The sequence below is a fragment of the Artemia franciscana genome, chromosome 8 (assembly GCF_032884065.1).
Source record: "Artemia franciscana chromosome 8, ASM3288406v1, whole genome shotgun sequence".
Taxonomy (NCBI): domain Eukaryota; kingdom Metazoa; phylum Arthropoda; class Branchiopoda; order Anostraca; family Artemiidae; genus Artemia; species Artemia franciscana.
The window spans coordinates 34,301,372-34,328,675 of NC_088870.1; the positions used below are offsets into that span (position 1 = coordinate 34,301,372).

Below are 27,304 nucleotides of genomic sequence, written 5' to 3' on the forward strand. Positions count from 1 at the left end.
AATTCTCAGTTTAATTTACAAAATTATCTAGGTTCAGTCCAAACATGAACACTTACAGAGAATCATTCCAGTGAGGTTTATCAGGTTTAAAAGAGTTCAGTCAACTAAACATTTCGACACCTTAAAGCAATTTTATCCTACTATTTGGAAACAAATTCCAAGAAAAATGACATTAAAGATGTTGAACGCCCCATTGTCTATTTAATAAATAATGTCACTTCTTTTCCTTTTTTTTTGATGATTGTGAAAACAAATGAAGCGGGATAGGATAATTTTGATCGAGGGATAGTTTCACTCGTAGAATAACCTCGTTCTCAGGAAAAGAGCTGAAATGTCGATTAGGGTAAACCTGAATTTGGTGTTGCGAAGCAACAGAAGACTGCACTGAGTCCTCAGATAGGCCATTCAAAAGAGCGGAGAAAATCATGCAAAATGGCAAAAAGTCTAAGAAATTTTGGTTCCTTATGGAATTAGATAATTTCGGTGTCAAGTTGCGATTTGATGACTAGAACAATTCTATGTAAACTGTGGGTTACGCAAAAATTTTAAGGAGTTACAAAATTCAGAAGAACTTTTCATAAATTCACGAAAAATCTAATATTGAGAGAGAAAAAATTGTTCATGAAAGGCTCACATAGAATAAAATTAAGACTCAAATTATTATCATCAAGCATACCGTATATAGTCTTGCTTTTTTATTCTCGAACGTTTCAACTGTTTTATTTAATCGACTTCAACATGACCAAAACAAATTACCCCCCCCCCACAGAGCGTAGAGCCCGTGAATTTGGGTGCACAGACAAGAATAAGCAAAAAAAAAAGAATAATTGTTTAGTTTCGTCACACGATGTCTAAAGTGGAAACTTTGCTGCTTCGCAACAGAGATTCCATACTATAGCACTTAGAAATAGCAATTCTAGAAGCGGTGCAAGGTCTGTATTCTGATCAACTAACAATTCAATCAATGAGAATACAGACCTCCCCCCGCTGCCCACGGGGCTCATGGAATAATATACTTCGCTCTATAGGTAATGTTATCTGTAAGCAAAATTGGACGTTTGTTTTGTTCAGATAAAGCTGGCTAGTTTAAACTCGAGAGTAAAAGTGAACGATCTTGGATATTAACATTAATGGATGCGTGAGTTTTTTAGTTATCTTTCGACTTCCTGCCATACAGAAATTACCAGTGATAACTGGAATTAGTGTTTAAAATATAATTTTATTCATATTGTGCAACCCCAACTTTTCCCTCGGCTTCAAAATCCTGCCCACTTTACGCACTTTTAGTTTGCCCTATGGAGGAGGAGGGCCAACCAGAAATGGATACACTTCTAGAATTAGCATTTCTAAGTAATATAGTATGGAAACTCTGCTGCGAAGCAGCAAAGAAAACACTTTAGACAGCTTGTGACGAAACTAAACAATTACCAAAAAAAGAATATTAACACTCTCACAATAATGACGACAACAAAAAAAAAATAATAAAAACAAAAAAATGAACCTGAATATTATGCTAAATAAAAACTTAAAACTTTGGAAAATCTCTAGAAATAGCCTACTGGAAACCTCTATTTTTAATCAGAGCTCAAAAATATGCAAAAAAGGAGGAGCAAATTGAAAAACAGACTTCGTCAGTTGCAATTCACTGTTGACAGTCGATTTGTGTTTCTGTACCCCCTTGTGGCCATTAGCAATATTGTTCATAGCAATAAGTAATGTTTCACCAGTAACTGGTATGCAATAGCAGCTAACTGATCTGCCACAATTAACTGATAAAATACTAGGAAAGGATTATGGTGTACGTTTTGCTAATTAAGTATTTGCGCAACTATGTCTTTGAGACTGCATATGAATTTTTAAGATATTTTAACAGCCTTTAAAATGTACAACCATACCTATCAAATTTGTAACATGCACAGTTTTTTTAGACATCACTGTCTTTCCATTTATAGTAAAGATTAAATAAGAAAATAAGTTTTTTGCAACTAAAAGCAAGCAGCAATACTAAAACTTAAAACGAGCAGAAATTATTACGTATATGAGGGGATTCGCCTCCACGTAAATACCTCACTCTTTACGCTAAAGTTCGAATTTTGTTCCAATTCTTTAAGAATGACCCCTGAATCACAAAGGCAGTTTAATTAGAATAAATACCTATTTTTAAAGTACAAAAAAAAAGTTTAGCGTAAAGAGTGAGGTATTGACGAGGAGACGAACCCCCTCATTTATACGCAATAATTTCAGCTCACTTTAAGTTTTAATGTTGCTCCTTATTTTCAATTGAAAAAGACTTGTTTTTTTTATTTAATTTCTGGTCGTTTTTAAATTATGCTGGGAAATCCGGCACCTCCTTCATGGAAAAATTCTTTTTCCCCATGACAAATTCCTCCACTGAAAGATCTTCCCCGGTAACCCCCTCCTGCTGATACCTCCACCAGGAAAAATCCCCCCTGAAAACGTCTGTATACTTCCCAATAATCAATGCTATATGTAAACAATGGACAAAGTTTATAACTTGCAGCCCTTACCCCAGGAACGGGATTGTAGGGGATTAAGTCATCCTCAAAGACTTAATTATTAGATTTTTAGACTACGCTGAACAAAATAGCTATCTCAAATTTTTGATCCGGTGACTTTGGGAAAAAAATTAACGTGGGAGGGGGCCTAATCGCCTTCCAATTTTTTCTGTCGCTTACAAAGGGCATTAGAAGTTTCAATTTCCGTTCAAATGAGCCCTATCATCCATCCTCAACCTATCCTGATATATATTAGGACCATTGGGTCGATACGATCACCCCTGGATAAAAACAACAACAACAAAAAACAAATGAACACGCATCCGTGATTCTGTGATACAAAATTCCAAATTTTTGCAGATGGGAGCTTGAAAGCTCTATATTAAGGTTTCCTGATACACTGAATGTGATGGTTTAATTTTCATTAAGATCCTATAACTTTTCGGGGGTGTTTTCCCTCTTTTTTACAAAAATAAGCCACATTTACAGTAGAAGAAACAAAACTTTTATCGGAGCAATGGATGAGTTATAAATATTCTAATTGGCTGTGCATTCAACAACTGCTGGTGTTAAAATACTTCTTAAGACTGAGCAACTAATAATTAGACCTCCCTCCTTTGAATACTTAAATCAGAAGAGAGCTTCGTTACCCGACTTAATTTTAAGTATGTCCACTTCTGTCATTTGTGCTGATTCAGTTAAGCTCATCTTAGAGAAGAGAGTAAGATGGGCATTTTCTTCCATTAATTCATGAATCTTCTCACGTTCTGCGTCCCGTTCCTGCAAGAAAAATAAATCAGTTTGTAAAAAGGAAGGGAAGAGATTCAGAGACGACGAAGAAATCAATGTGAGGCAGCTGCAAAGTCCGAGTGGCACGAGGTTCTACTTCAAAGCTAATTCATTATTAATGCTGATGAACAGTAATAACTTATATCGCAAAGACAATCAGGGAGGGAGATAGTAGAAAAAGAGAAAAATACCGCGATGGGAGTAGCGAGGAGGAAAAGAGGCAAAATGAAGTTACAATTCAAATGGATTCATCAAATGATCATTTAGTCGTTTCTGACCCCAAGACTAGAAATCACACATTGGGGAAAACAATAGATTCGTTTATAAATAACTAAAATAAAAAAGAGGCTTCGGAAATAGTCAGATAAAAGTCATTTCAAAAAGCTTATTCAAACACAAGGTGATTCTTGACATAAGGCAAAGCATACACGAAATTCGGCACAAAAGTGGAAATAACCGTTTCTCCTCTGAAATAGAGAAAGAAGGGTACGAAAAATCAGGCTCATACACTAAAGACCTTTAAACCTTTTTTTAATCTTCAAAAGATTCACAGTTTCGATGTTCTGAGGAAAACAACACGTCTCTAAAAAATATGTACATGCACATAAGCACATATATCGTAGGCTTTTTTTTTTTTCTCATACAATGCTTTAAGTTAATATTAACAACATAAAAAAAAGACGACAAAGCTGCCCATCTACCCAGTATCTACCCAGTTGAAAGCTAAGCCAGCCATTCTATCAGCTTCGAAAAAAAATATAGGGCAAGATTTTCATTTAACTTTCAAACAGGTAACAGTATTCAGAAGAACAAATTTTAATACATGTTTCGTTTTATTAGTAAATTTTCAAGACCAACACAAAGGCTTAACATCTCAAGATTTCCATGTAAGCAACAGGGCAACTTCAAGCAACAGGATATTCCTCTCCCACTAGCTAGCTATTTTCATCAACTATCGGATCACAAAGCGACAATACAGACAACGAAAAAAAAAACAAAGTATAAAGACAAGATGAAGACAAAAAATATATATGTCAAAGGATTGAAAATAAAGAATGTATGGTACCTTATAGGATGTGCAGAAATTTTTTTGTGTAATTGGAGACCAAATTATAGCAAAAGTAATCAGGCTTCTTACAAAAATTGACTTTACAATTTAGTCTGGTCTTACAAAGTCATCATAAAAAGAAATTGATTAGCCAATTAATCAGCAGTTAATTAACTTAGAAAAATTCTATCTTGGAAATTACTTTAGCCGATTTCGATCACATTCATAGGTAAAACTTCTACACATTAACACAAGTTTTATTTTACTTGCAAACTCTTATTTTACAAAAAAAGAAAACATTAGTTTTGTAAACATTCATACTACTTAAATTAAACAATTCAACAGCTTGTTAAATGAACATCGACTGACAACCGTATCTCCTATAAAGGCTATCTGACATACTCAAAAAAAATATCTCAATGCTATACAACTGCTGCCAATAATATTTTTAAAACACACGAAATATCATTGTGCATTCTTTGTCCCGGTAAATGTATTAAAAATAGCTAGCTATAAGGAAAAACCTAACTTTTCCTGAGTCAAATATAAGCAAAAATTGCCTAATCAAAGTGAAGAATTTGATAAAAGTGGGCAATCCCCCAGCCACAGCACACTCACCCCCGAAGCTGCGGCACCCAGGATAGCTGAACCGTTTGCCCCTTTAGGAACAGCTCTGATTACATATAAATTTCACCAAAATATGTGCACTTTTACTCTAAAAGAGTACATATAGTGCATTTTATGGAAATTTTTGAAAGGGCAAACCTTAATAATTTAGAGTGGTTTTGTTGGAGAAAATACAGTTCATCTTTAATGAGCTTTTTTTTTATTACAAACTTGAGGCTAAAACTGAAAATAAAAACTTCATGATAGAAAAAATATTTTATTGCGTTTCGCTTATACTACAAATAAAATGTTCATGAGAAAAAAAAAAAAAATTAAAATTGCATTTCAATTATAGCAGACATCTTACATATTATCAAAAGGATTTTCAATTTATATTATTGATGGGTCCAAAGTCGGCCACTTGAGCGCATATTCTCTCCAGCAGAACGTAGCCTTCTCTCAATTTCACTTATACGTGGACACTGTACCTCTATTGGGCAAATTTCGTTTAAAAATTACTTAAATAGAGAAAAATGACGCACTCGCTCTTTGAAGGGATCTCACGTTCGCAGCACCAATATTTGTGGTAATGTATGCTTAGTCTTAGTTTGGCTTTACTGTTAATAGTCACTTCTGTTGGTTTAAGTTTTCATTCCTTCATTCTTAGAAGGCTCTGGTAATAATTGATGAACTACTTTATTTCTACTAGTCCTAATTTTAAAATTCGCTCTTTACTAATCAATGAAAATATTTGTTCTATAACTTTTTTTCTTCTGAAAAACAACACATATTAGAAAGTTTGATTACATTTGTGTAATTTCAAACGATGTAGATACTTTGGATGGACCCTGACACACTAAGCGATACATAGTTTAAATGGACCCCTGGATAACCACTAGCAGTAAAAATGTCTCTTTAAACCTACATAGTCGAAAGTTTAACCAACTTACCAAAACCAAGTTATTTATTTGGGTTTTATACTTTAAGATATCTCCTTCCAATTCCGAAAGCTGCTCCACTCTTTTCCTAGAATTTTCCAATTGAGTTTCAAGCATTTCCTTTGTCTCCTCTAATATTCTAGAATAAGATAGAAATATCATAGTATTATAAAATAATATTTTTACATCCTGAAGATCTATTTCCACAACTGTTAGAAAAAGACCTCATTTTCCCATCCTGTCTTTGCATGGCTTCTCAAGGTTCTTCAATACTTTGGCTTTTTGTTTTCCTTTTTTTTTTGCACGCTCCGCCCTAGCTGAAGCCCTAATGTAAATAAACCAACAAGAAACGTAATTGTGAATAAACCAACAAGAAACATTTATATTCCATTTATTGCTGAGTAAAAAATCTACTTTAGTGGGGATAAAACTGTTAGAAGACTAAGGGAATCCCACCTGAAAGTAATTACGGGGATCGGAATTGCAGGCAGTTCCATGCATAATATTAAGTTTTAATGGCTTAAAAAAAAAAAAATAATAACACAGATGTGTAAGACCTCTTCACCAAACCGCATCCATGCATTAGAAATATATGGTAAGAAAATGAGTAAACTACACTATCGAACGTGGTAATTGGCCCGAACACCCCTTAGTTGCATGCTATACCACATGTACTTCAGGATGCCCTGTTAGAAATGTAATCTAAGATAAGTTACCAAAGTTCGTTCCATTTGATATAAATTTACTTTGCAGCACTCAGTAAACAAGGTATGCAGCAAGTGTTATTTGCTCTAGATTCCTCTATGGTATTCAGTAACAGTATTTGCTCTCAAACATTTTCTGATTCTACTAGACATGGAACAAAAAAAAGATGTAATCTTCTTCTTTTATATTGTTATTTTCCTCGTTTTAAATAATAAAATTGGGAAATAATAGTAACCAAGCTCTATTTTTTCTAATTTTACAAGCGAGTGATTTTGAAGACTGAGAATGGTTATACAAGAAAAACAGCTTTTCTGTAACATCAAGCAAAGAATTTAATCTTCACGGCAATTTTTTACACCACCTATGAGATCTCAATAAGTTTCACTTCAGAAAAGGGAATAAGACTCTCCAGCTCGGCAAAACAAAGCCGTTTTCCGTTTGTTTGTTTTTCTCAGAAATTTGCTGAGATATTTTGAACTGAAACAAATCGTAACAGTTGAGCAGCGATGCTTAGTTGGCAAGTAATCGGTAAAAATTGAACATCATTTTTTTAGAATGTAAATGCGTAGAAGAACACAAAACACTAGAAAAAAATTAGCGTTTGCAGTGCATTATTAAGAAAATGTGTTAGATGAATGTGAGGAATGAGAAGCGCCTGCGTCAGACAGACAGCTTGCACTTAATCTAAACAAGTAAAATCTAAACAAGAAAATGATTTAGATTTGATACATATTACGTTCCTCTACTACTTCTTAACTCAGCAGAAAGATTTAATTTGGTTGAATTTTCGGGAGAAGTTCCAAAGAAAAAGCAAAAAAAAAAAAAATGACATGGAACATAATTTCCTCAGTAAAAATCTTGCGAAAGCGATATTAGAATATGTTTCCATTTTCGCTCACAAATTTTTCCCAAAAAGCCGAAATGGAGAATGGCTTACAAGTCACTTAACACACCTATGACGCTATAAGTTCAACAATAATTACTACACAAATATCTGCTTAGTATATGGAAACAAAACCGTTGACATGGCAGCCATCAGAGATTTTGTCAATACAGAAGAAAAGAGAATCACCTAAATAAACAAAAGGCAATATGGCAATCCTTTTTGAATTTAAACAATTCAGTTCCTACCGAAGAGCCAGTCCGCTAAACTTGTAAACTCACGAAGCTTTTGAAAGTCAATATATATTTCCCGAGAAACCTGACCTATTATGCCATCTCATGCAGACTCATCAATTAAGTTCAGATTCATCATCCTTTGAGTCAGATTGGATTTAAGCTTGGTGAAATTAGAAAATGGCAACAACAGTGACACAAAGTAGGGTGTAAATTTTAGTAGAAGCCTAATGAAGAGCAACCCATTCCCATGCTAAGAAAAAAAATAAGACCTAGAGAGAGAATAGTCAAACTCATTATCATATACTAATAACAGGTTCCATTGGGGGTTGCGCTACCCAAGAAAAATGTTTTTAATCTAGTGAACATTTCAAAATAGTCAAGGGACTGCTCTGCAGAAAGGTACCGTTTCCCTCATTTTTGAACCAAAAACCGATATGTTTAGTCCATAATGGACCAAATTAAGACAGAGAATTCTTGAATAGCCAATAAATAGTCAAGTGCCAAGAATCCTCATATTTTATCATACAATTCCAGCAACATGCTGTCATGCAATAGCCTTCTTGTCCACAATCCCAAAACTGAAATCCATACAAATGTAAGTTGATAATGGCTACAAATTCAAAGCTTTATCTAAGATGCCAGACTGGTATAAATTCTACACAGGCATACCCAAACATACGGGACACAGAGCCTTAACCCCTTCCTCAAAAAAGAAAGAAAAAGAGACCTCTTTGAAGCATCCTTAGATATTTTCAACACTGTAGGCCTGAGAATATATTTTTTGGCCATCAGATGCTCGGCTCTGCTAAGGGTTAGAGCACTGTGCAGTAACGTAAATAACTTCATCATTAATAGGAGGCTTGACTGAGACGCCCATAACACCTCATAAGGTACTAAGTGCAAGATCTGCAGACTTGAGGTACTACTTGCCTGAGAGGATTGTCACCATCTGTAAAGCAGTCGGTAACTCTTAAAGTTCCCTTGGACACCCGACGGTCATGTTCAAGTGCCAAATTCACATGCTGCTACATGAGTGAGCCTTGGGCCTGCAAGACGTATTTTTTTACCGTGCAGATCCATCGAGCAGTGATTCAGCTTAAGCCATTTTTTGGTCTGTTTTTTATTGTAATGCAGAGTGGGTACATAACGTTTATTTTGGAATTATAAAAAAGTCAATATTTTTCCATTTTTTACAACAAGTAAAAAAAAAATCAAAACTTGAAAAAAATTACAAATACTACCAAACAGTACTCCCCCCCCCCTCATTGAAGTGAAGTGTAATCTAGAGGCCTATAATTCACCCCTTGCTCCAAAAATAAAATAGGACAAGGAAAGACAAAAAGCACGAAGGATTCAAACCATAAATAAGTCATAGATGCATATACTATTACGGTTTACATAATGAGATTGTTTCGTTGAAACGGCTACCAAATACCTTAAATAATTTCTCAGTTTTCTTGTCATATTTATCATAAAAAAAAATATATTTATTAAATGAAGTTTTTTATTATATTTAATATTTTTTTTTTCTATCTAATACTCTGAAATCTTCTTGTGTTCTATTTTCTTCTAATGGGGCCAAAAAGGTTAGTTTACTTTAAGGGCGTAATGAAGGCATTTTGCGACTTGTGACAGCAAGATGCTCTTCGATGGCGCCTTTACGTATGTAACTGTCATACATACGTAACTTTTTGGCAAATCAAAAATAACGAAGCTACTAAAATTTTTAGCAAAAATGTTCTCTTTAAGGACAATGCCATTTTAAAAGTGACCTTACTTTCCAATTTTATCCCTTGTCTTTTGTCTGATTCCACCTGGCATAAAACAAATTGTCTCATGGATCTCCTTTCAAAGATCAGAATAGGCCAAACACCTGCGCTTCTTCGGGCTCGCTAACATTTAAAAACCTGCAAAAACGATGACCATTTGTATCGTTATTTATAAACAAGGCCTTGTAAGTGTAAGATCCAAGCGAAAATACACCCCCTCCCCTTTTTCCAGGGCAGAATTTTTTATGTAAATAACCATTAGTTCTTTTGTCATTTGCTTGAAAACTTTTTGATCAGTTTCAGCGTCAGATTGAGCATGTGAGGATGAATGGGTTCCATAGTATTACTAAGCTCTATGAATTATTTTTAAATGATAATCCCTTTACCGAATTGATCATTTTGATTATGAGTAAGCATACCCGGCTCAACCCCAAACTAAAATGTACACTAAAAGAGACTGTACCTATTATCTTCACGCAGTTCTTCAACTCTTGCCTTATAGAAATCAATATCGTTGACTTTATCTCGATATCTTTGAAGCTCAATTTCCAGTCGGTCAACCTTGGATGCCCTTTCGCGCACAATGTCCAACTCGTCGCGGTATGCTTTTCCAGCACGAGCATCTTGGATCAATTCCAAGTTCTGTAAATAAAAAGGCTTCGATAAGAAAAAAAAAATATTTATGACGAGCTGAATAAAAAAAAAAACTGAAAGGAAGCTTTACTCTGAAATCAAAGACCATTTGAGAATAAAAGTTGTTCTAGTTAATTGAAAAAAAAACTATAAAATATCCTTTTCTTTACGTACAAATAAGTAGATAAATACAGGGAATTTCCTATGGATGTGAAGGTGTCATGGGGGGGGTACAGCTTCGAAAAATATTAAAACAATAGATAGGCTATATAGAAAATGTAAGAAACCCTATGAAAACTAACGACATTTCTGCAAGGCAAAATCTCTAAGCACTCTCCCTCTACGCACATTCCTATAATGAAGCACACAGTATTTACTAATAAATTCTTATAGTAAGAGGATTGCGAAAAGCCGGACTGAATCACCTCTTTTATTTATTCAGTGTAATTTAATACGAACATTAATAAAGGAGTCATTGATTCCTAGCCGTGTGAGCAAAAACGAGATAAAGATTGGGTTACAGTCTTTGGCATGAAAAAGCAGTAGCATTTTACAGTCCCCATTCTAAGAAGACGGTGTGCAAGTTTGATTGAATCGATCAATATGTCGTTAAGTTTTACAGAAGAATATATAAACGCCTTAGTGTCGTATAAAATGAGGAACAGTTGCGTAACGCTACTAAAATAAGACTTAATAAAATATCGAGCAAATATAATACAAGACTAAAAGAAAGAGTTTAAATATACGTTTGTTAGCACTTTGAGAGCTTAGCTATCAGTTTAATGTGATATTACCCCACCAAAGTTATACCGAATAGAAAAACGATTCAGTATTCTTACCAACTCCTAACAATTATAAATTGTTTAAATTATCACAGAAAATATATAAATCTTATTTTATATATTGTTCAAGATTTTTTGCAAATTTCAAAGGAATAAGTATATTTTCAATTTTATTGGTTGTACAAATTTTACTAAATTTTAATTAAATTTGTACCATTTACAAAATAAAACTTGTTGCAAAGTTAACAATTTTATCTAAATTTACTTAAAATCAGTTCTAACCTTGATGTAACTTTACCAATATTAACAAACTGTATTAAATTTACAAAACAATTTTCTGTAACTACGATTTTACCAAATCTTACTTGATGTTTTTTTCCCCCACTTAGCTTATTTCAACAAAAACTTTAGAAATCTTTTTTTGTATTTTTACTAAACTTGCGGTAAAACTGTTTGAAGAAGGCTGCAGGAAGATTAGATGTTGTTAGTATTGATTTGACCAAACGTTTTCCAAAAACAAGTTTTTACATAAAAAAGTAAAGAAGTATATAACTTAAGACGAGCAGAAATAAAGTCTAATAATAATTCAAACTTGAAACGAACAGAAATTACTATCATTGAATAAATGAGATGCAAAACGAACAGGTATAAAATCAATAATCACATCAATCGTATAAATATCATATACTGCTATAAATAAATAAATGAATCCTAAAAAGAACACAACTAAAAAGGAATAGTCAAGTTAAACACAAAACGAACGAAAATTACCACAGACGAGAATAGGTCTACTGTCCTTAAGCTTTTTACAGGCCGAACACCGTTTGGGCTAAAGAATGATATACATCTTCTGACTAGGTAAATAAAGTAGTTGACTCAACAAATATTACGTCTGGCTCCACCTCAATTTAGAGGTGTAAGATTCGAAAATAGAAAGACAACATCATTATAGCCAAGATCAAATAGTTCGCGGTAACAAACTGTAAGTAAGGAGCGACCCGGCTCAATAGTAACCGAAACTCTAAAAAACGGAATTTTGATTCCAATAGATGCATCAAAAGAATTTAATTTTTATGCTGATATTAAATATATAAGTTTCATCAAGTTTATTCCTCGAAATAAGGAGAGAATGGCCCCTAAAAGCAATATAATCTTTCTGGAAGTCGTACCATCATATTCAGCGTATCAGATAACCATATTGTAGAGGTTTCAAGCTCCTATCTACAAAAATGTAGAATTTTGTATTTTTTGCCAGAGGAAGGATCACGGATGCGTGTTTATTTGTTATTCTTTTTTAAGGGGTGATCGTGTCGACCCAGTGGTCCTAGAATTTTGCAAGAGGGCTCAACCGAACAGAAATAAGTTCTAGTGCCCTTTTTAAGTGACAAAAAAATATAGGGTAAATTTTTGAGATAACTATGTCTTTGATAACAACTTAATCACCCACAGTCGCCGGGGGAAAGGCTGCAAGTTATAAACTTTAGTCTTTGTTTACATATAGTATTGGTTATTGGCAAGTATACAGACGTTTTCAGGGAGAATTTCTTTCTGGTGAGGGGGTTGGGGAATTTGATTATGTGGGAGCATCTTTTTATGGAAGAATTTTTCATGAGGGGAGAGAATTTCCATAAATGGGCGATGGATTTTCCAGCATTATTAAAAAAAAAAACAATCAGAAATTAAATTAAAAAAAAGCTTTTCTATTGAAACTAAGGAGTAGGATCAAAACTTAAAACGAATAGAAATTATTCCGTGTATGAAAAGAGCTGTCAGCTCCTCGACGCCCCACTCTTTACGCTAATGGTTTTTATTGTTTTAAAAAGTTAAGTTGTAAGAAAGAGTCAAACTTTAGCGTAAAGAGCGGGGCGTTTAGGAGTGGACAGCCCTTTTTTCATATACGGAATAATTTCTGTTCGTTTTAAGTTTTAATCTCGCTCCTTACTTTCGGTTAGAAAAAAAAACTTGTTTTTGTTTATTATTTAATTTTCACAAAGAAGGAGATTAGATAGTACTAAGCCATATGACATCCAGGTTTATCAAAAGCAAATCGTCATCACAATCTTTAATGCTACGATTTTCATCACCATTTTTATCACCGTAAACCTCATTGCTTTCTTCTTTGGTTATCATCATCTCTGTTTTTGGCGTTCTCACCATTATTATCAACGATACCATCGCCACCTAGGTTATTATTGTGGTTGTTGACGTCGACAATTACTGATTATTGTCCTATCCCTAGTTCCCAAGTTAGTATTATCGTCTTACACATCATCCATGTCAGTGTTGGCATCAATATCGCCTTTGTAACTACTGAGCTCCCTGGAAAACCCCCAAAGAAAGCTTTAATCTCCTATGGCCCCACGCTCTTTCCGGTACTGCCTCCACCCATCTTTTACAATGACTGTTCCCATGACCGGAGCCACCGAGAACCGAGAGTGGGCCTCAGGGACAAAGCTATCAACAGTGAAAGATGACTATTTGCCAGTTTTTCCCTTTATGATTTTTCTGACTGCTTACCTAGGAGGCACCAGGGAGATGGTTTTTCGTCTTAAGTCATCTTGGCACGATTATCGACTTCAAATTTTTTCTCTCACGACAATCTGACTTGGCTTTTTCCACAATTAGCCAAGACTTGATGCCCAGAACTATTCGATTTCAATTCAAAAATCATCCGCTTTGCCTGAGGGCCAAATCGACATTTTACTATAATAAATTCTCTACATGCGGTAAAGACATTAAGAAAACATGGCAAGTAATCAATTTTGTTATCAGGCCATCTTCTCGGCCCCCTTCTGTCCCTTCAAGTGTTTTGATAAGTGGTAAAATCATAGAGGGTGAGCTGAAAGTGCAAGACTTAATTCTTACTTTGGTAATATCGGGAAAACTACAGCCTCTTCTGTAAGTCCTTCTTCTTCTCTAAATGATTTTAGGTCTTGTGTTGGACCTGCTTGTCTTAAATCAATGGCTTTGGAGTTAATTGTCTTAAATCTTTGGTGTTGTTTTCAACCAATGGCTATGAAGTTGAAGTAGCCAGAATAGTTAATGGTTTGAAGGGTTCTTCATTTTCTGGCCCAGACCGTATTTCTACTGAGTTTGTCAAGTTCATTCTTCCTGTCATCGTTTCTGCTCTTACGAGACTTGTCAATATGTCTTTTGAAAAGGTTGTCTTCCCTGGTTCTTTAAAGCGTATTCGTATTATTATACTTTTTAAAGGTGGATTACGGAATGACCCTGCTAGTTTGTTCTATATCTCTCTTATTAGTGTTTGGTAAAATTTTTAAAAAGCTAATCTTTCTCAGCCTCTCGATTTTCTTAATTGTAAACTTTTTTTTCATGATTCCCAGTTTGGTTTAAGGGCAAAGCACTCAACTGAGCATGCATGTGTGAATCTTTTGAAATATATACATACATCTCTTAACTCTGGTGAGATACCTGCTGCTCTTTTTCTCGATGTATGAAAAGCATTGGATTCAATAACACACCAGATTCTTCTTTGGAAACTGTCCCATATTGGAATCCGAGGGAGTACTTATCCTTGGTTTCTATCATACTTATTTGGTCGAGTTATCTCGGCTGATCCTCTCTTTTCCAACCCATACGAAGGAGAATTTGATGTTCCACAAGGATATGTGACTGGGCCGATACTCTTTTTAATTTATGTTAATGACCTTATAAATACAGTTAAAAATCTAAAACCTACCACTTGCTGTCGTCTTTGTCTACCTGCAGCTGTCACTAACTGTGACAAGAGTTGGTCCTTCTCTGACACACTTGTAGCTTTTGCGGATGACAGTACTCTTGACACAGCCGGTAGAACCGGGTTCGATCTCCGTCCAAACATATTCACCTTTTTGAAAGAGTTACTCAGTGGCTTGATGTTAATTATCTTGCCTTAAATGTTGGAAAGTCACGTTTTTTTGTTTTGTTTTTTTTTGTCAAGAGCTCCAAGGCTCTCTGGTTTATATTAGAAGCATCTGGTCTAATGCTTCTTCTGGTTTAAATAAAATACATATATCGAGGGGTTCCCTTAATAGGTCTAAGGATCGTTGTGTTCGATTCCTAGGCATCTTACTTGATGAAAATCTCTCCTTCAAGCCTCATATTGACCTCATTAAAATGAAAGTCTCCAGAAGCCTTTTAATCCTTAAAAAATTGAAACACATTTTTCCAGGGTCAGTTCTTAGACTCCCATTCTACAGCCTAGTTCAGCCTTATGTTTCATACTGTTCTCTTATTTGAATGTCAACTTTTCCTTCATCACTGAAGCCACTTTTAAAACTATATGATAAAGCAAGGACTCTTATACAGGATACTAACTGTTCCCTACTTAAACCCTTGCTTGACTTGAGATCTCTCTATTTTCGGTCTCGTGGTTCTTTTAATTTTTTGAGGTTACATGGCCAGCTTCCTGCTGCCCTATGTAATGAATTACTTTTTATTTCCGAGCGATCGAATTATTTTTCCGCAATTCCAATAATTTACAAATACCTTATGCTCCATCAATACGGTATGACTTTAACCCTCTGATAGCTTTTAATATGATTTGGATCACTCTTCCGGAGTTTGCGCAGGGCTGCCACTCGTTTGGTATCTTCAAAAAGTATGTTAGAGATTTTTATTGCAAATAATTAATATTTTCCCCGGTGATGTCTCTGGATAGGTCCTATACTTTATTTGTGTGTGTGTATTCATGTATTACTCCCTTGCCCATCTTGATTTTTTTGTGGGGGGAGGGGGCACTGTTTGGTTTGGTGATGTGGATTTATTATTTTAAAAATATTTGATGAATGTATTTCGTTTCATTTTTTTAGTTTTGTTTTTCCCCCTGTTTTTTCCTGGTCATAGTTTCTCCTTACGGGGGATAATATATTGAAGTATTTGTTATTTTTATGTGTAATTTACCATTGGTTTTGGTATTCATTGATATATTTCTTGTTTTTTGTTTTCTTTTTAATAAATTCAATTCAGTCCTTTGCATACGGTATCCTTCTTTAATAAAGTATTACCAATACAGATATAAGTCTGTACAATCTTTGTTACTGGTGCAAAAGAACTGTGGAATTAATTTTGCCCAATAGGTATTTACCAAGGCTACATTTTCCATAGGTTGAATTTTGCAGTGTTGAATTTTACGTCGGTTGAATTAATTGGATAGTGTTTGATTGCATCTATTAAAAACAAAACACATTTCAGCTCTGTCAAAATGTGGGTTTCCTCTAAAGAAAGATGGCGTTTGAGCATGACAGGGTCGAGAGTGAACGCCCATTCAGCATGATGCCATTTGAATCTACAAAGGCCAATCCTTTTTTAATGCACAACTTTATATGCAGTAAGCTTTTAACTATATTTATAATATTATTGCAAACTCTAGTGATATTTTATTTTTAGCTAATTATTTTTAAAAACTGTTCAATTGCATGCTTGTTTTTATTAATATTGCATGGGATTTTTCATCCTTTAATTAAAAATACAGAAAATTGAATTCCAAGCCACGAAAAGGGCAGATGTATTCAAGCATCAGTTGCAGAAAATGTTCTGGTCGATTAAATCAGTCACCGTAATTCCCGGATCTCGGCTCTATAAACATAAAATGAGGAAAAAACTCAAGCATGTGAGCTTATTATACGTTACGGTGCTTAAATCAAAGATGGTCCATACCGGTTATAAAGGATATCTATTTCGCTATATACATTTAAAAAAGAAGAAAGAAAACACAAAATGCATGGCGAAACTTTCCACAGTCCTGATAAAGCTTCTTAAAAATTATTTCTTTAATTATAATATCAGCCTATTTTCATTATCTTAATTGTAGCAGATTTTTAGTGTAAAAGCACAGCTGCGATTCGAATAAACAGATAAAAAATAGTCTTCGAAGAGACACCGGAAGTGAATTAATGAGATACTTAAACATTAAAAATGAAAATCAGAAGATTTCTCAAACTTGTGATGTTAATAAGGCCATGAAAAATACAAAAATTGTTTATTGTGTCTCTGTCGATTAAGTGCCTAGTACATTTTTTTTTTCAGAATCCGAACACGTTTAAAAAAAGAACTAAAGCTGCATACCCTTAAGCTGCCACAAAGGCGAAGGTAAGATGGAAGTTTGGGAGTTTGAGACTAGAGAGTGTTAATAATTAAACCTTTATGCTCTCCTCAGGGGCATATCTTTAGCTTTTATGGGAGTGGATGAAGGCGACAATTCTGACAGAAATACTAAAACTTCAGAAAACCCCTATTTTTACATGATTTAAAGATGTTTCTACATTCTAGGCTTTTTTGCGATTTTGACCCTTATAGAGAAGCCCCCCTTCAAAATATTTCGCTTGACCTATTGACGAGCTTGAGTATTTCGATTGACCTATTTGGCTTTTGAAATGGGTTACTGCGTTGAATTATAGTTTTAGAATGGTCGATATCTGAAACGTCTAATTTTGATTGTCTAATTTTGAAACAACCAAAAGTAAAAATCTTAGAAAATCGCGGTCATCAGGTATGAATAAGCATAAGGTTGGTCCAGGAGACGCAAACATTTTATTTTGATGTCCTTGGTACTTCAACGTACCAAGTTGTGTTTTATTTGCGTTTGAATCCGGCAGATATGTTCGGTAATTTTCCCCGATTCCAAAAGGACTTTCACACAATCGGCCTTTATAAATTACTAGCTGTTGGGGTGGCGCTTCGCGTATATGAACACCCTTGTTCTTTTTTTCCACAAGGGGAAGGAGGCAAAGGTAAGCACGTTTATTCCAAAAGATTTTTTTCTTCTTTGCAGGGAAGGTGGAATTCCTGAATGCTACAAATCTTAAACTTTTCGTGTAGTTCGGGTCTTTCAGGGCTGAAGGGTGAGAAAGACTTTTGAGGCATCCCACTCTCCTTTGGGATGTGTATGATTAGGCTCTTGAATGTCTATAATTTTTAGTGACGGTAGTAGCATTGGCATTATGGATACTATAGCCATCCGCCATGGTCATGACGCTGATCTATTTTTAGTAGTTAGTTCGTAATAAAAATTGTATGTGCTTTTTTCTTGTCTTTAGAATAATGGTAACGTTTCCAAAGATGAATCTTCCATATAATTAGGCAAAAGAATTATTGCCAGTATATTTGCTTTTTATAGTTTGAGCTCAGTGGTCCCTCCTAAGATGGGTCAGAAGAATCCCCTTCCCTCAAATAAGTTGACAAATTTGCCCTCAAAATATTTTTAATATTTGGACCCCATCTCTCTTGAGCAAATCACCTATTCACTCTTTCGGCCCCTGGGGGTAGGGCCTGTTTGTTCCTGGGTCTGCAATAGGATTACGATAGAGATATTACTAAGAAAAGATTTCAAATTTGTCGGTAACGTAGGCAGTTCTAAGTAGACTTGGGCTCTACGTACGTAAGTTTGCATTGCGTACGTTTATGTCACATTATGAAAAAGTCGACGTGACGGCTACAAAACGGAATTTCAGGACGAGCAATTAATAAATTTTGAAAATAAATTAATAAAAATGTTCTAGAGGCATTTCACACTTGATCAGAGTTAAAACCTCCATCTTCATTCCATGTTTTTAATTTATGAATGGTTGCTTTTGATAGTTGTCATGCTTTTAGACGGCGAATTCTGCATTTTAAGTTGGCCTTGTGTGAAAGGACTTGTTTAAGCGTGAAAGGTTATACCTGTAGAAAATTTCGTACGTATTGTAAAAGCCGTTTAATGCTGGTGCCAAATATGTAAAATTTGTTGAATTGAAATTTATCAACCAAGAGTTATTAGCACAAGAAAATTCGTGGAATTTGAAAAAGATGGAAAGAATCAAAACAAAAAACGCCCCGATTTTTTTTAAACACACCATCAAATTCAACAACCAAATGCTTCATACCCGTTCCTGTAAAGTACTAAATTTAATTTTTTCCGAATTTGCTTTTTCCTGGGTGTTTTTTTTTTTCTTTCTCCGGGAATGATAGTTTTGAACCATGGATGATAGAATATCAGGAGAGGGCTCTTTTGGAGGTAAATTTGGGTTCTAGAGCATTTTTAAATTCAAAATTACATTGCGTCTCAGCAAAGTGCCGATGAATGTAATTTTGCGAGATAGTATTTATTGAGACAATGAGGTAGTACATATATTGAAGATACTATTGAGCGAAAATTCTGAGATAGTAATGTCAGTGAAGGTGAATCAAGACTAAGAATTATGATAAATATCTTCCAGAGTCATTGATGGCACATAGGGTATCGACAATAATTGACGTTTCAGATATCGACCATTCCAAAACTATAGTTCAACACAGTAACCCATTTCAAAAGTAACCCATTTCGATATATTTATTCTCAAAGATACCAAGGAATATGGTAGAATAACACTAATCATCTGTTCCTATGGTTTCGACATTCAAAATAGAAGTTATTTCAGCTATGTGAAATTATAGTGACGTACCATTCTTTTTTATCACTACTGCGAGATGCATTACGAAATATTTAGCCTGTTTATTTTTAAAAGCGCAAAAAACCAATTAAAATTGCACCAGGCTATATGATGTGGATTTTAGGCTCCTTCGAAATTATTTCATTTTTAGGAATCCAAATAAAATCACTACATCAATTTTTTTCCACTGCAGACTTTTTGAAAGCCTTACCTAGCAATAGATATAATAGCAATATGTGAATGCAAAAACCGTACATTTTTGGAGAAGATAAAAAAGGTAACAAAAAAACAGAAATGTAGTAAAGCGCCTGACACAAAAAAAGAAAGAAAAAACAAACTTTTGGTGCTTGTTAATATAGATTTATAATGCTTGTTAACGAAATGTTATAATGTGCTCATTAAATGTGTAATGAAAAGCAAAAAAAAAAGAGAACATAAACAATACCGACAAAATTCAGTTTATTCTAAGTTCAGATAAACATAAGGTAGCATCGAGTATCCATTTTGACTGTGTAAATCAATAGCAAATGACATAAGTTCAAAGGCTCACCTCTTGTTTGGCTTTAGCTAAGGCTTGCTTTGTGGCTTCTAAGTCGTCCTTGCACTCCGAGAGGGCTTCCACTTTTTCTTCCCTGAAAATAAAATAAATAAAAAAACTTTTAATAACGATCATCTGTTGAAATGACAATATATTCCAAATTACACTCTTTTCAAACCTAAAATAAGGGAATTACACGGTAGTTAGGGATACAGAAGATACCTTCTCCACTTCTCTAGTAAATGTTACATATCTTGTTCCTTGACAAGACTATCCTTCCAAGCTTAAAAGCCTTCAAGAAGAGTAACAATCTTTTAATGAGCCATTTAGTCAACCGATAAAACAATTATTCTTTTCTAAGTGTCGTTTAATTGCAGTTTGAGCAAGACTTCCATGTCTAAACATAAATACCTGGCCGAGTACGTGCTTAGACATGGAAGTATAGCGAAACATACATGAAACAACTTTTTTTGTTTTAACACAGACTATAAATATTGCGACAAAAGATTGATTGGAAGGATTTGAAATCTTCAGACTTTTGACGAGGTTGATAGCTGGATGGGAGTCATCCATCCACGTGAAGCTGTTTCCGCGCTGGATTTGTTCAACGATTAAACATTAAGAATAAAATATGCATATATATATAAAAGTCTACAACATTCAATACATAAACTCTACAACATTAGTCTACAAAACCCTACAACATTATAATCAGGCAAAACCTAGTTTTGGAGAGGAAGTTTATTTTAAATTTAATTAACCGGCTATGATTATACGTCGTTGGATTCAGCTTAGGGCAGATTGTCTTCCAATCCAGAACAGGCAAAAAATATTCGACAAAAAAGATAGTTGGTCCTGATAGGCGGTATGTTCGTCCCCTTTGTAAAGATGAGGATGAAGACTTGGATCATTTTCTCCAGAAATACCATGTGCTCTTTTTTTCACGGGAAAAATATTTACATGGAATTAATTTGATGTTTCCTGATATTCTACAAAATAGTAACCCAACCTCAATATTTCGTGTGGGAATGTATACAGATAAATCCTTAGTAAGAAGAAAAAGTTTATATGATTAATTTATTTTGTCGTTATATTAGGTATTTTTGCGTTGTATTCTGTTTCTGTGCGTGCTTGCAATTTGTATTGTTGTTTAATATCCTTGCTTGTCTGTTATTTATTTAAATTTGTGTGTATATGGCCCTTGGGTTTTTGAAATAGACTTATCTATCCATCTATTTATCTATATATAAAAGATTGATTCGATCGCGCTTTCTAGGGCTATAATGACAGAAAGGTTGACATGGCTAGGGCACGGTCTGTGGATGAAGGAAGACAGATTACCAAAGATTGTCCCTTTCGGCCAACCGTCATCGGCTAAACGAAAAGCAAGTCGTCCTCGGTTGAGTTGGGAGCATGTCGTGAAGAAAGCTATAAGGGAAACAGAAACTTCTTGTAAGGGTGAAAAGAAAGAGACTTTGAATAGATTAGGATGGAGAAGGAAGATGCGTAGCTGTGTTGGCCTCAGATGGCTTGACGCTGCAGTGTCTTGTTAGTAATCACAGGAATATAAGTTACCGTGACTGACTAAATCCCTTTTTTCTCCTTGGATTTAGTCAGTTTTGTGCAAGGTTTGATGGTGACAGGCTAGGTTAGGTTTTCAACCAATTTCTGAATCTGACTGAATCTAAGCAGAGAAAAAAGGAATTTCGGACAGTCATCGGTGAATGTCGACATTTAACAGGTTTCGGTCTTTCATGTTACATTTTTTGGTATAAAAAACAAAACAAAAAAAACCGACAAGATTTCTTATGTAAAATATCAAATAAAAGAAAGATAACAGTCAACTGTGACTGTGCGCAGTCACGGATAATAAATTATTTTTTTTAACAGAATTTCTCTCTGGTATGATATACAGAATAATAATTTAATTGCGTTGTCATCACATTCACATCCCACATAGAATGAAGCGAAAGCCCATATTAAACCAAGTCCAATGCCCGCAAGTAATCAGACATTTAACATCTGCCATGATGTGACACCATACCTTTTTTTTTTCCTTGTTTAATTACTTTTTCCTATAAATCACAACCGTGACCTGACTTCCTTTTCAAATGCCTCTTTAAACCTGGTGACAATCTTCGCTCTTTTCGTCATATGTTTAAGCGCTTTTTGCTAAAATAAATCCAGCAGTTTCAAATAACCATCAGTTATTAATGAGTTCATAATTAATTATCATGTCCGCCATAACACTTATACATTGTCTCTACACCGTATGGATTCAACTTATGAATTGAATCATTATTTTCGCTGGAGAAGGATGACCTGTTCATTTACTACCAAATAAAGGAAATAGATGAGCAAATGACCAGTATTTTTAAAATATCCTTGTGTCTGTGAATTGGGCTCGAGTCTGTGAGTTATTACAGATAATATTGCTTCTAACGGTAGGCCAAAACACAAAATAAAAAACAAAAATTTATATAATATAGTTCTTCTAGAAGGTATGGACTTCCATATCCCCTTTATTTATCGTTTAGCGTGTGAAACATTGTTTGACCAATCAGAGCACGGAAAGGTATAAACTTGGGTACATAACTGAAGCACCCTCAGTCCATTAATAAGATTAAAGCCGGAAGTTTATAGAGTGCCAGAGGAAGAGTGGTTTGCACCTGTCCGAAGAGGAAATCTATTCAGTATTATCAGACGTAAATTGCAACAAAAACAAGATTCGCATACCTCATTAAAAAAACGGCTATTTCTGAACCAAGTGAAAGGGTTTCATAACTATTCCGTCTGTTTTTGGGTTTTTTTTTTTTTTTTTTTTTCATTATTTTCTAACATGAAAAAAAAAACAGGAAGTATGGCCGTAATTATTGGATGAGGACATACAATTATTATTGGAGGAGGAATGCAAATGACGGTGACTGATCATAGATCCGGCTCTAAGTATTGTTCTATTGGAAGCAACTGGACATAACACTCACTTGGGTACGCAAATTTAATGACCTTAATGCCCTTGCCCCCTTCAAAAATTGAGTTTTTATTTTAAGTTTTTATATTCTTGGCATGTTTTGCCCATTTCTGACACTTCTCCCGATGTTGCACCTTTTCCCCCCGCAACAAATCCTGTGTGCGTTCCCAAGTCATCTTATAAAAACCGACTCTATTCAATTTTTAATGCATCTAGAAGTACAGGCCCCATGTCGGTAGCCACACCATCGATGCTACGACATTGTGAAGTTTTACAGCAATTGTGAACCACGGGCAAATGTTCTATCAAGGAGGCACACTCGTGCCTCTATAAAGAGGCGACACACGACAATGTTAAGCGATCTTCGGTTCCAGTGGTCGCAGACGGATGGGGAGGGATGCATTTCGTAGCCCGAGCTCCAACTAAGAAACCTGCAAAATTTCATCCCCTTCCAACTTTTTCTTCATGGGGAAAATCTGGCCGAAAGTTTCGACCTGTCAACCCAAGCCCCCCTTTAACGTTGTCCGATCGGGCTGAAATTCACAAGTTAAGGTCCCCTAGGGCCCAGGAGCTTATCCGCGAAATTTCAGCTTGATCCGATAACTCCTTCCCTGTTTTCCAGAAACCACCCATTAGCTATTTAAATTAACGGATTTCTCTCCATAAGAGCCCATGTTAATTTGAAATTTTTAAAAGCTATTGAGAAGTTATATTTACACACATGCAAGTTATTAGCTCAGTTGGTAGAGCGTGAGACTTTTAATCCTCGGGTCAAGGGTTCAAGTCCCTTACGGGCGGTTTTTTTTCACAACATCAAAAAAATTTTGATAACACCTGGACAGCTTATCATTTGAGAGATAACAGAATATTAGCTTCTTATGAGCAAAAGAAACATTTCGGTCATTCTATCTATTTTTTTCTATTTTATACAATGATTTAAAAGCGGGGGGGGGGGGCGGCAGCCACCCAAGTTCCTCTCCTAATTCCTGTACGAGGAGTACAGGAATTATTAAATTACATCCACCATGGATTGTAGAAAAACGTACAGAAATAATATGAAAAAAACTTCGTTTTCTTAAAGAGTTAAAGAGGCTGCGTCCCAAAGTCGAACCTTAAAACGTACAGGAATTAGAAGAGGCAGTTGGGGGGCTGCCGCCCCCCAAACCCCCAGCTTTTAAAGACTCTTTTGTACAGGTTTTTTGTTTTTTTGCTAACCCCCAGCTCTTGGCTTCGGAAAGGCCCTCTTTTAATTAACAAAAAATTGAAATGAATGAATAATGGAATAACTTCGAAAAATGTTAAACACAAGAGGACAGGAGAACCATTGCGCCGAAACTAGTAATTAGTAACAATGAAGTCCCCCCCCAAAAAAAAAAAACCTGTACAAAAGAGTCTTTAAAAGCTGGGGGTTTGGGGGGCGGCAGCCCCCCAACTGCCTCTTCTAATTCCTGTACGTTTTAAGGTTCGACTTTGGGACGCAGCCTCTTTAACTCTTTAAGAAAACGAAGTTTTTTTCATATTATAAGTAACTAGATCGGAATCGAACCCGCTAAAGACGCAAATATGACCCTGAGTGCTAATCCTTACCATATGTAATGATTCGATCGCCATCGAACACAGGAAACCGCAGGACAACTAAAAAAAACGAGGTAATTGACAGCCAGTAGAAATAGATGAAAATGGGAATATTTCAGCCCAGATCTCTACTCAGCTCAGTGCAAGAAGAAGATTTAAAAAATAGATAGGATTATATAGAACAATATAAAAAGGCAAATCTCTAAAACAAAAATTAAATAGAATTGGTCATTTCCAAAGCAACGGTTCTCATTTTGTCATGATTAGCCGGTGTGATCTCAAAAATTATCTACAGAGTATGGACACCAAAAACCATAACTATAGCTGTTGACAAGGTTTGGGGAGTCTGTCTAGTAACTAGGTGGATGATAAGTGATTCTAAAAACTCTACATCTCCTCCCAACAAAGGTTGAATCAGAGGAAAACCCAAGGAAGGTCAACTAATGAGCCTATTTATTACAACCCACCAAGTTTGTTTGGGATTCAGCACCGTTTTCTGGTAGATGTGCTGGTGACAAAAAAATTTGAGATCCTTATTACTATAGAGGTTAAATCGCAAAAAAAAACACAAGAAAAACGCTAGCCCTGGTTTCTTGTCAAGTTTTGTTCATGTTAAACAACATGTTGCAGAGGCACGAATTTAGGCCCTTTCTAAACGAAGGTCGCATAGGATCTGGAACTATACTTTCCAACAAGTTTTATTGAAATTAGATAGCCATTTTGGTATTTGCCCTTGATTGCAAAATAAATGTGCCCCCCCCATTCTGTACTAATGGGAGGATGATTATCCCTACTTGGCTTTCGTGCAATTTTATTTATATATTTTTTTCTTACACTTATTCAAATATGCCCCCCAGCTTTGATTCAGTTTCATTTTGTATATTTTTAACTTACATTTTAAGAAACCCGTAAAAAAAAATATCCTTCAGATTCAACTTTATTTACAAAATGGGAACCGAAAATCTAGCCCACGAGTCATTAAAGAACTTTATCAAAAGATTCAAAACCTTAGCCGGCTAATCTGGCTGTAAATAAGATCAGACAACCCCTTTCGGTATGTGTGCTGATGACAAGGCTCTGGTGGAAATGGCTCCCCCTCCACCTTCTCTCTCCGTCCCGAATCACATTGCAGCCGGACTAAGTTTCTAGTTATGGGTCCATGCTTTATACAGATACAAAATTTAAGAAAACTATCAATTAAATATCAAAATTTCACAAAAAGTAAAATAATCAAAATTTGGTGTTTTGAAATTCATTTTTCCAAGATTTTTCTTGAAAATTTCAGAACTAGAGAGTTTGATTTGGCAGTAGTTTAACTCTTATTTGTCGTAATTTCTACTTATTACACGTTTTATTTGAAATGAATGACACAAAACCAAAAAACGTCCAACTCAACACAATTGAAGGCGCCATCGTGAAAAACACTGAACATAACTTTCGACCGCAGGAAATTTCTAGGACCCAGTTTGACTTAAGCATACCCATACTGACAGAAAAGGACTTCTTTTGTATTTGAAAAACGTTGTGTCATTCCTGTCCCCGGATCTGGCTAAACAATTCCTAAAGTGCGATTCCCACCAGTAAAGTTATTCTCTATTATTTTCTAAATATATTTGATAAATAGAATCATTTTGATATGTATATGCCTACTTTAATAAACAACAAAAAAAATATTTTCAACTGAAAGTAAAGAGCAACAGCTAAAATGTAAAACAAACATAAAATATTCCGTATATTGGGGGGGACTGCCCCTTCCTCAACCATCGCTCTTTACGACAAAGTCTTAAAGCTCTTTAAAAATATATTTCTGATTCAAATTCAACAGCCCTTGCGTTTGAACATTCTTTCTAAGAAAACTGTGAATAAGTCAGACTTTAGCTTACAGAGCGAAGGTCGAGTTGCTTCTTACTTAGAGTTCGTTACCACAGATTGTTTGATACTGCAAGATTTCACCGACCCTTCATCTTAAATAAAGTGCTAGATCGGAACGATGACATCCCACTGAAGTTTCAGAAAGGGGACAAGAAACAAAATCTACCTCAAAGGCGTCCACTTCTTTGACTTTTCAGCTTTTATTCCCTATTCTGATAAAAATTGACCTGTCAAACTTCTATAAACACAACTTCAATTGATTTGGACTGATAAAGTAATCAAGGCAAAACCTAGCAGTGCTGACTAAATCCAAGGAGAAAACAGGGTATTGAGGTATTCACCGGTGAATGTCTAACGATCAAACAGTTCGTGGTAAAAAACTGTAGTAAGGAGCGACCCGGCTCAATAGTAACCGAAACTCTAAAAAACGGAGTTTTGATACCAATAGTTACATCAAAAGAATTGCATTTTAATGGTGATTTTAAATATATAAGTTTCATCAAGTTTAGTCTTATTCATCAAAAGTTACGGGCCTGAGAAAATTTGTCTTACTTTAGAAAATAGGGGAAAACACCCCCTAAAAGTCATAGAATCTTAACGAAAATCACACAATCAGATTCAGCGTAGCAGAGAACACTGCTGTTTTAAGATCTACTAGACGTTATCAAATAGCCTGTTGCCCCACGGAAAGGTTCCAAACGCCAAAAACGTAGGATTATCACTGGTCTGACCAAGGCATGGCTGTGTTTTCACTATTCCATAGGAGTCTGCATAGTGGAAAAGGTCTATGAGATATCCCCTTCCCTAAAAGATGGACAATTTTGGAAAAATGGTACGGCCAATGCACTATTTATGTCAAATTTCCATTCCTTAGGAAGCATAATTATCTAAAAAACCTTAATTTGAAATCACTCCGCAAGAAAATGTACAAGCAGAGAAGCATAATTTAGGGGAGGCGAGTTGATTGAGCTTCAAGAACAAATGGTTATAATTTATGAAAGTGACTTACGAAACGTTATTAAATCATTATGAAAT

General features: G+C 35.1%; 1 protein-coding gene across 1 annotated transcript in view; it reads right to left on the minus strand.

The window, feature by feature from the left end:
- LOC136030663 (girdin-like) overlaps positions 1-27,304 on the minus strand; it is a 260,328-nt gene that overhangs the window by 99,426 nt on the left and 133,598 nt on the right. The window contains exons 15-18 of the mRNA XM_065709731.1: positions 19,864-19,945; positions 9,954-10,132; positions 5,910-6,036; positions 3,167-3,296 (exon numbers count right to left, since the gene is read on the minus strand). Coding sequence (XP_065565803.1) covers positions 3,167-3,296; positions 5,910-6,036; positions 9,954-10,132; positions 19,864-19,945 — 518 coding nt within the window. The remainder of the gene's footprint in view (positions 1-3,166; positions 3,297-5,909; positions 6,037-9,953; positions 10,133-19,863; positions 19,946-27,304) is intronic.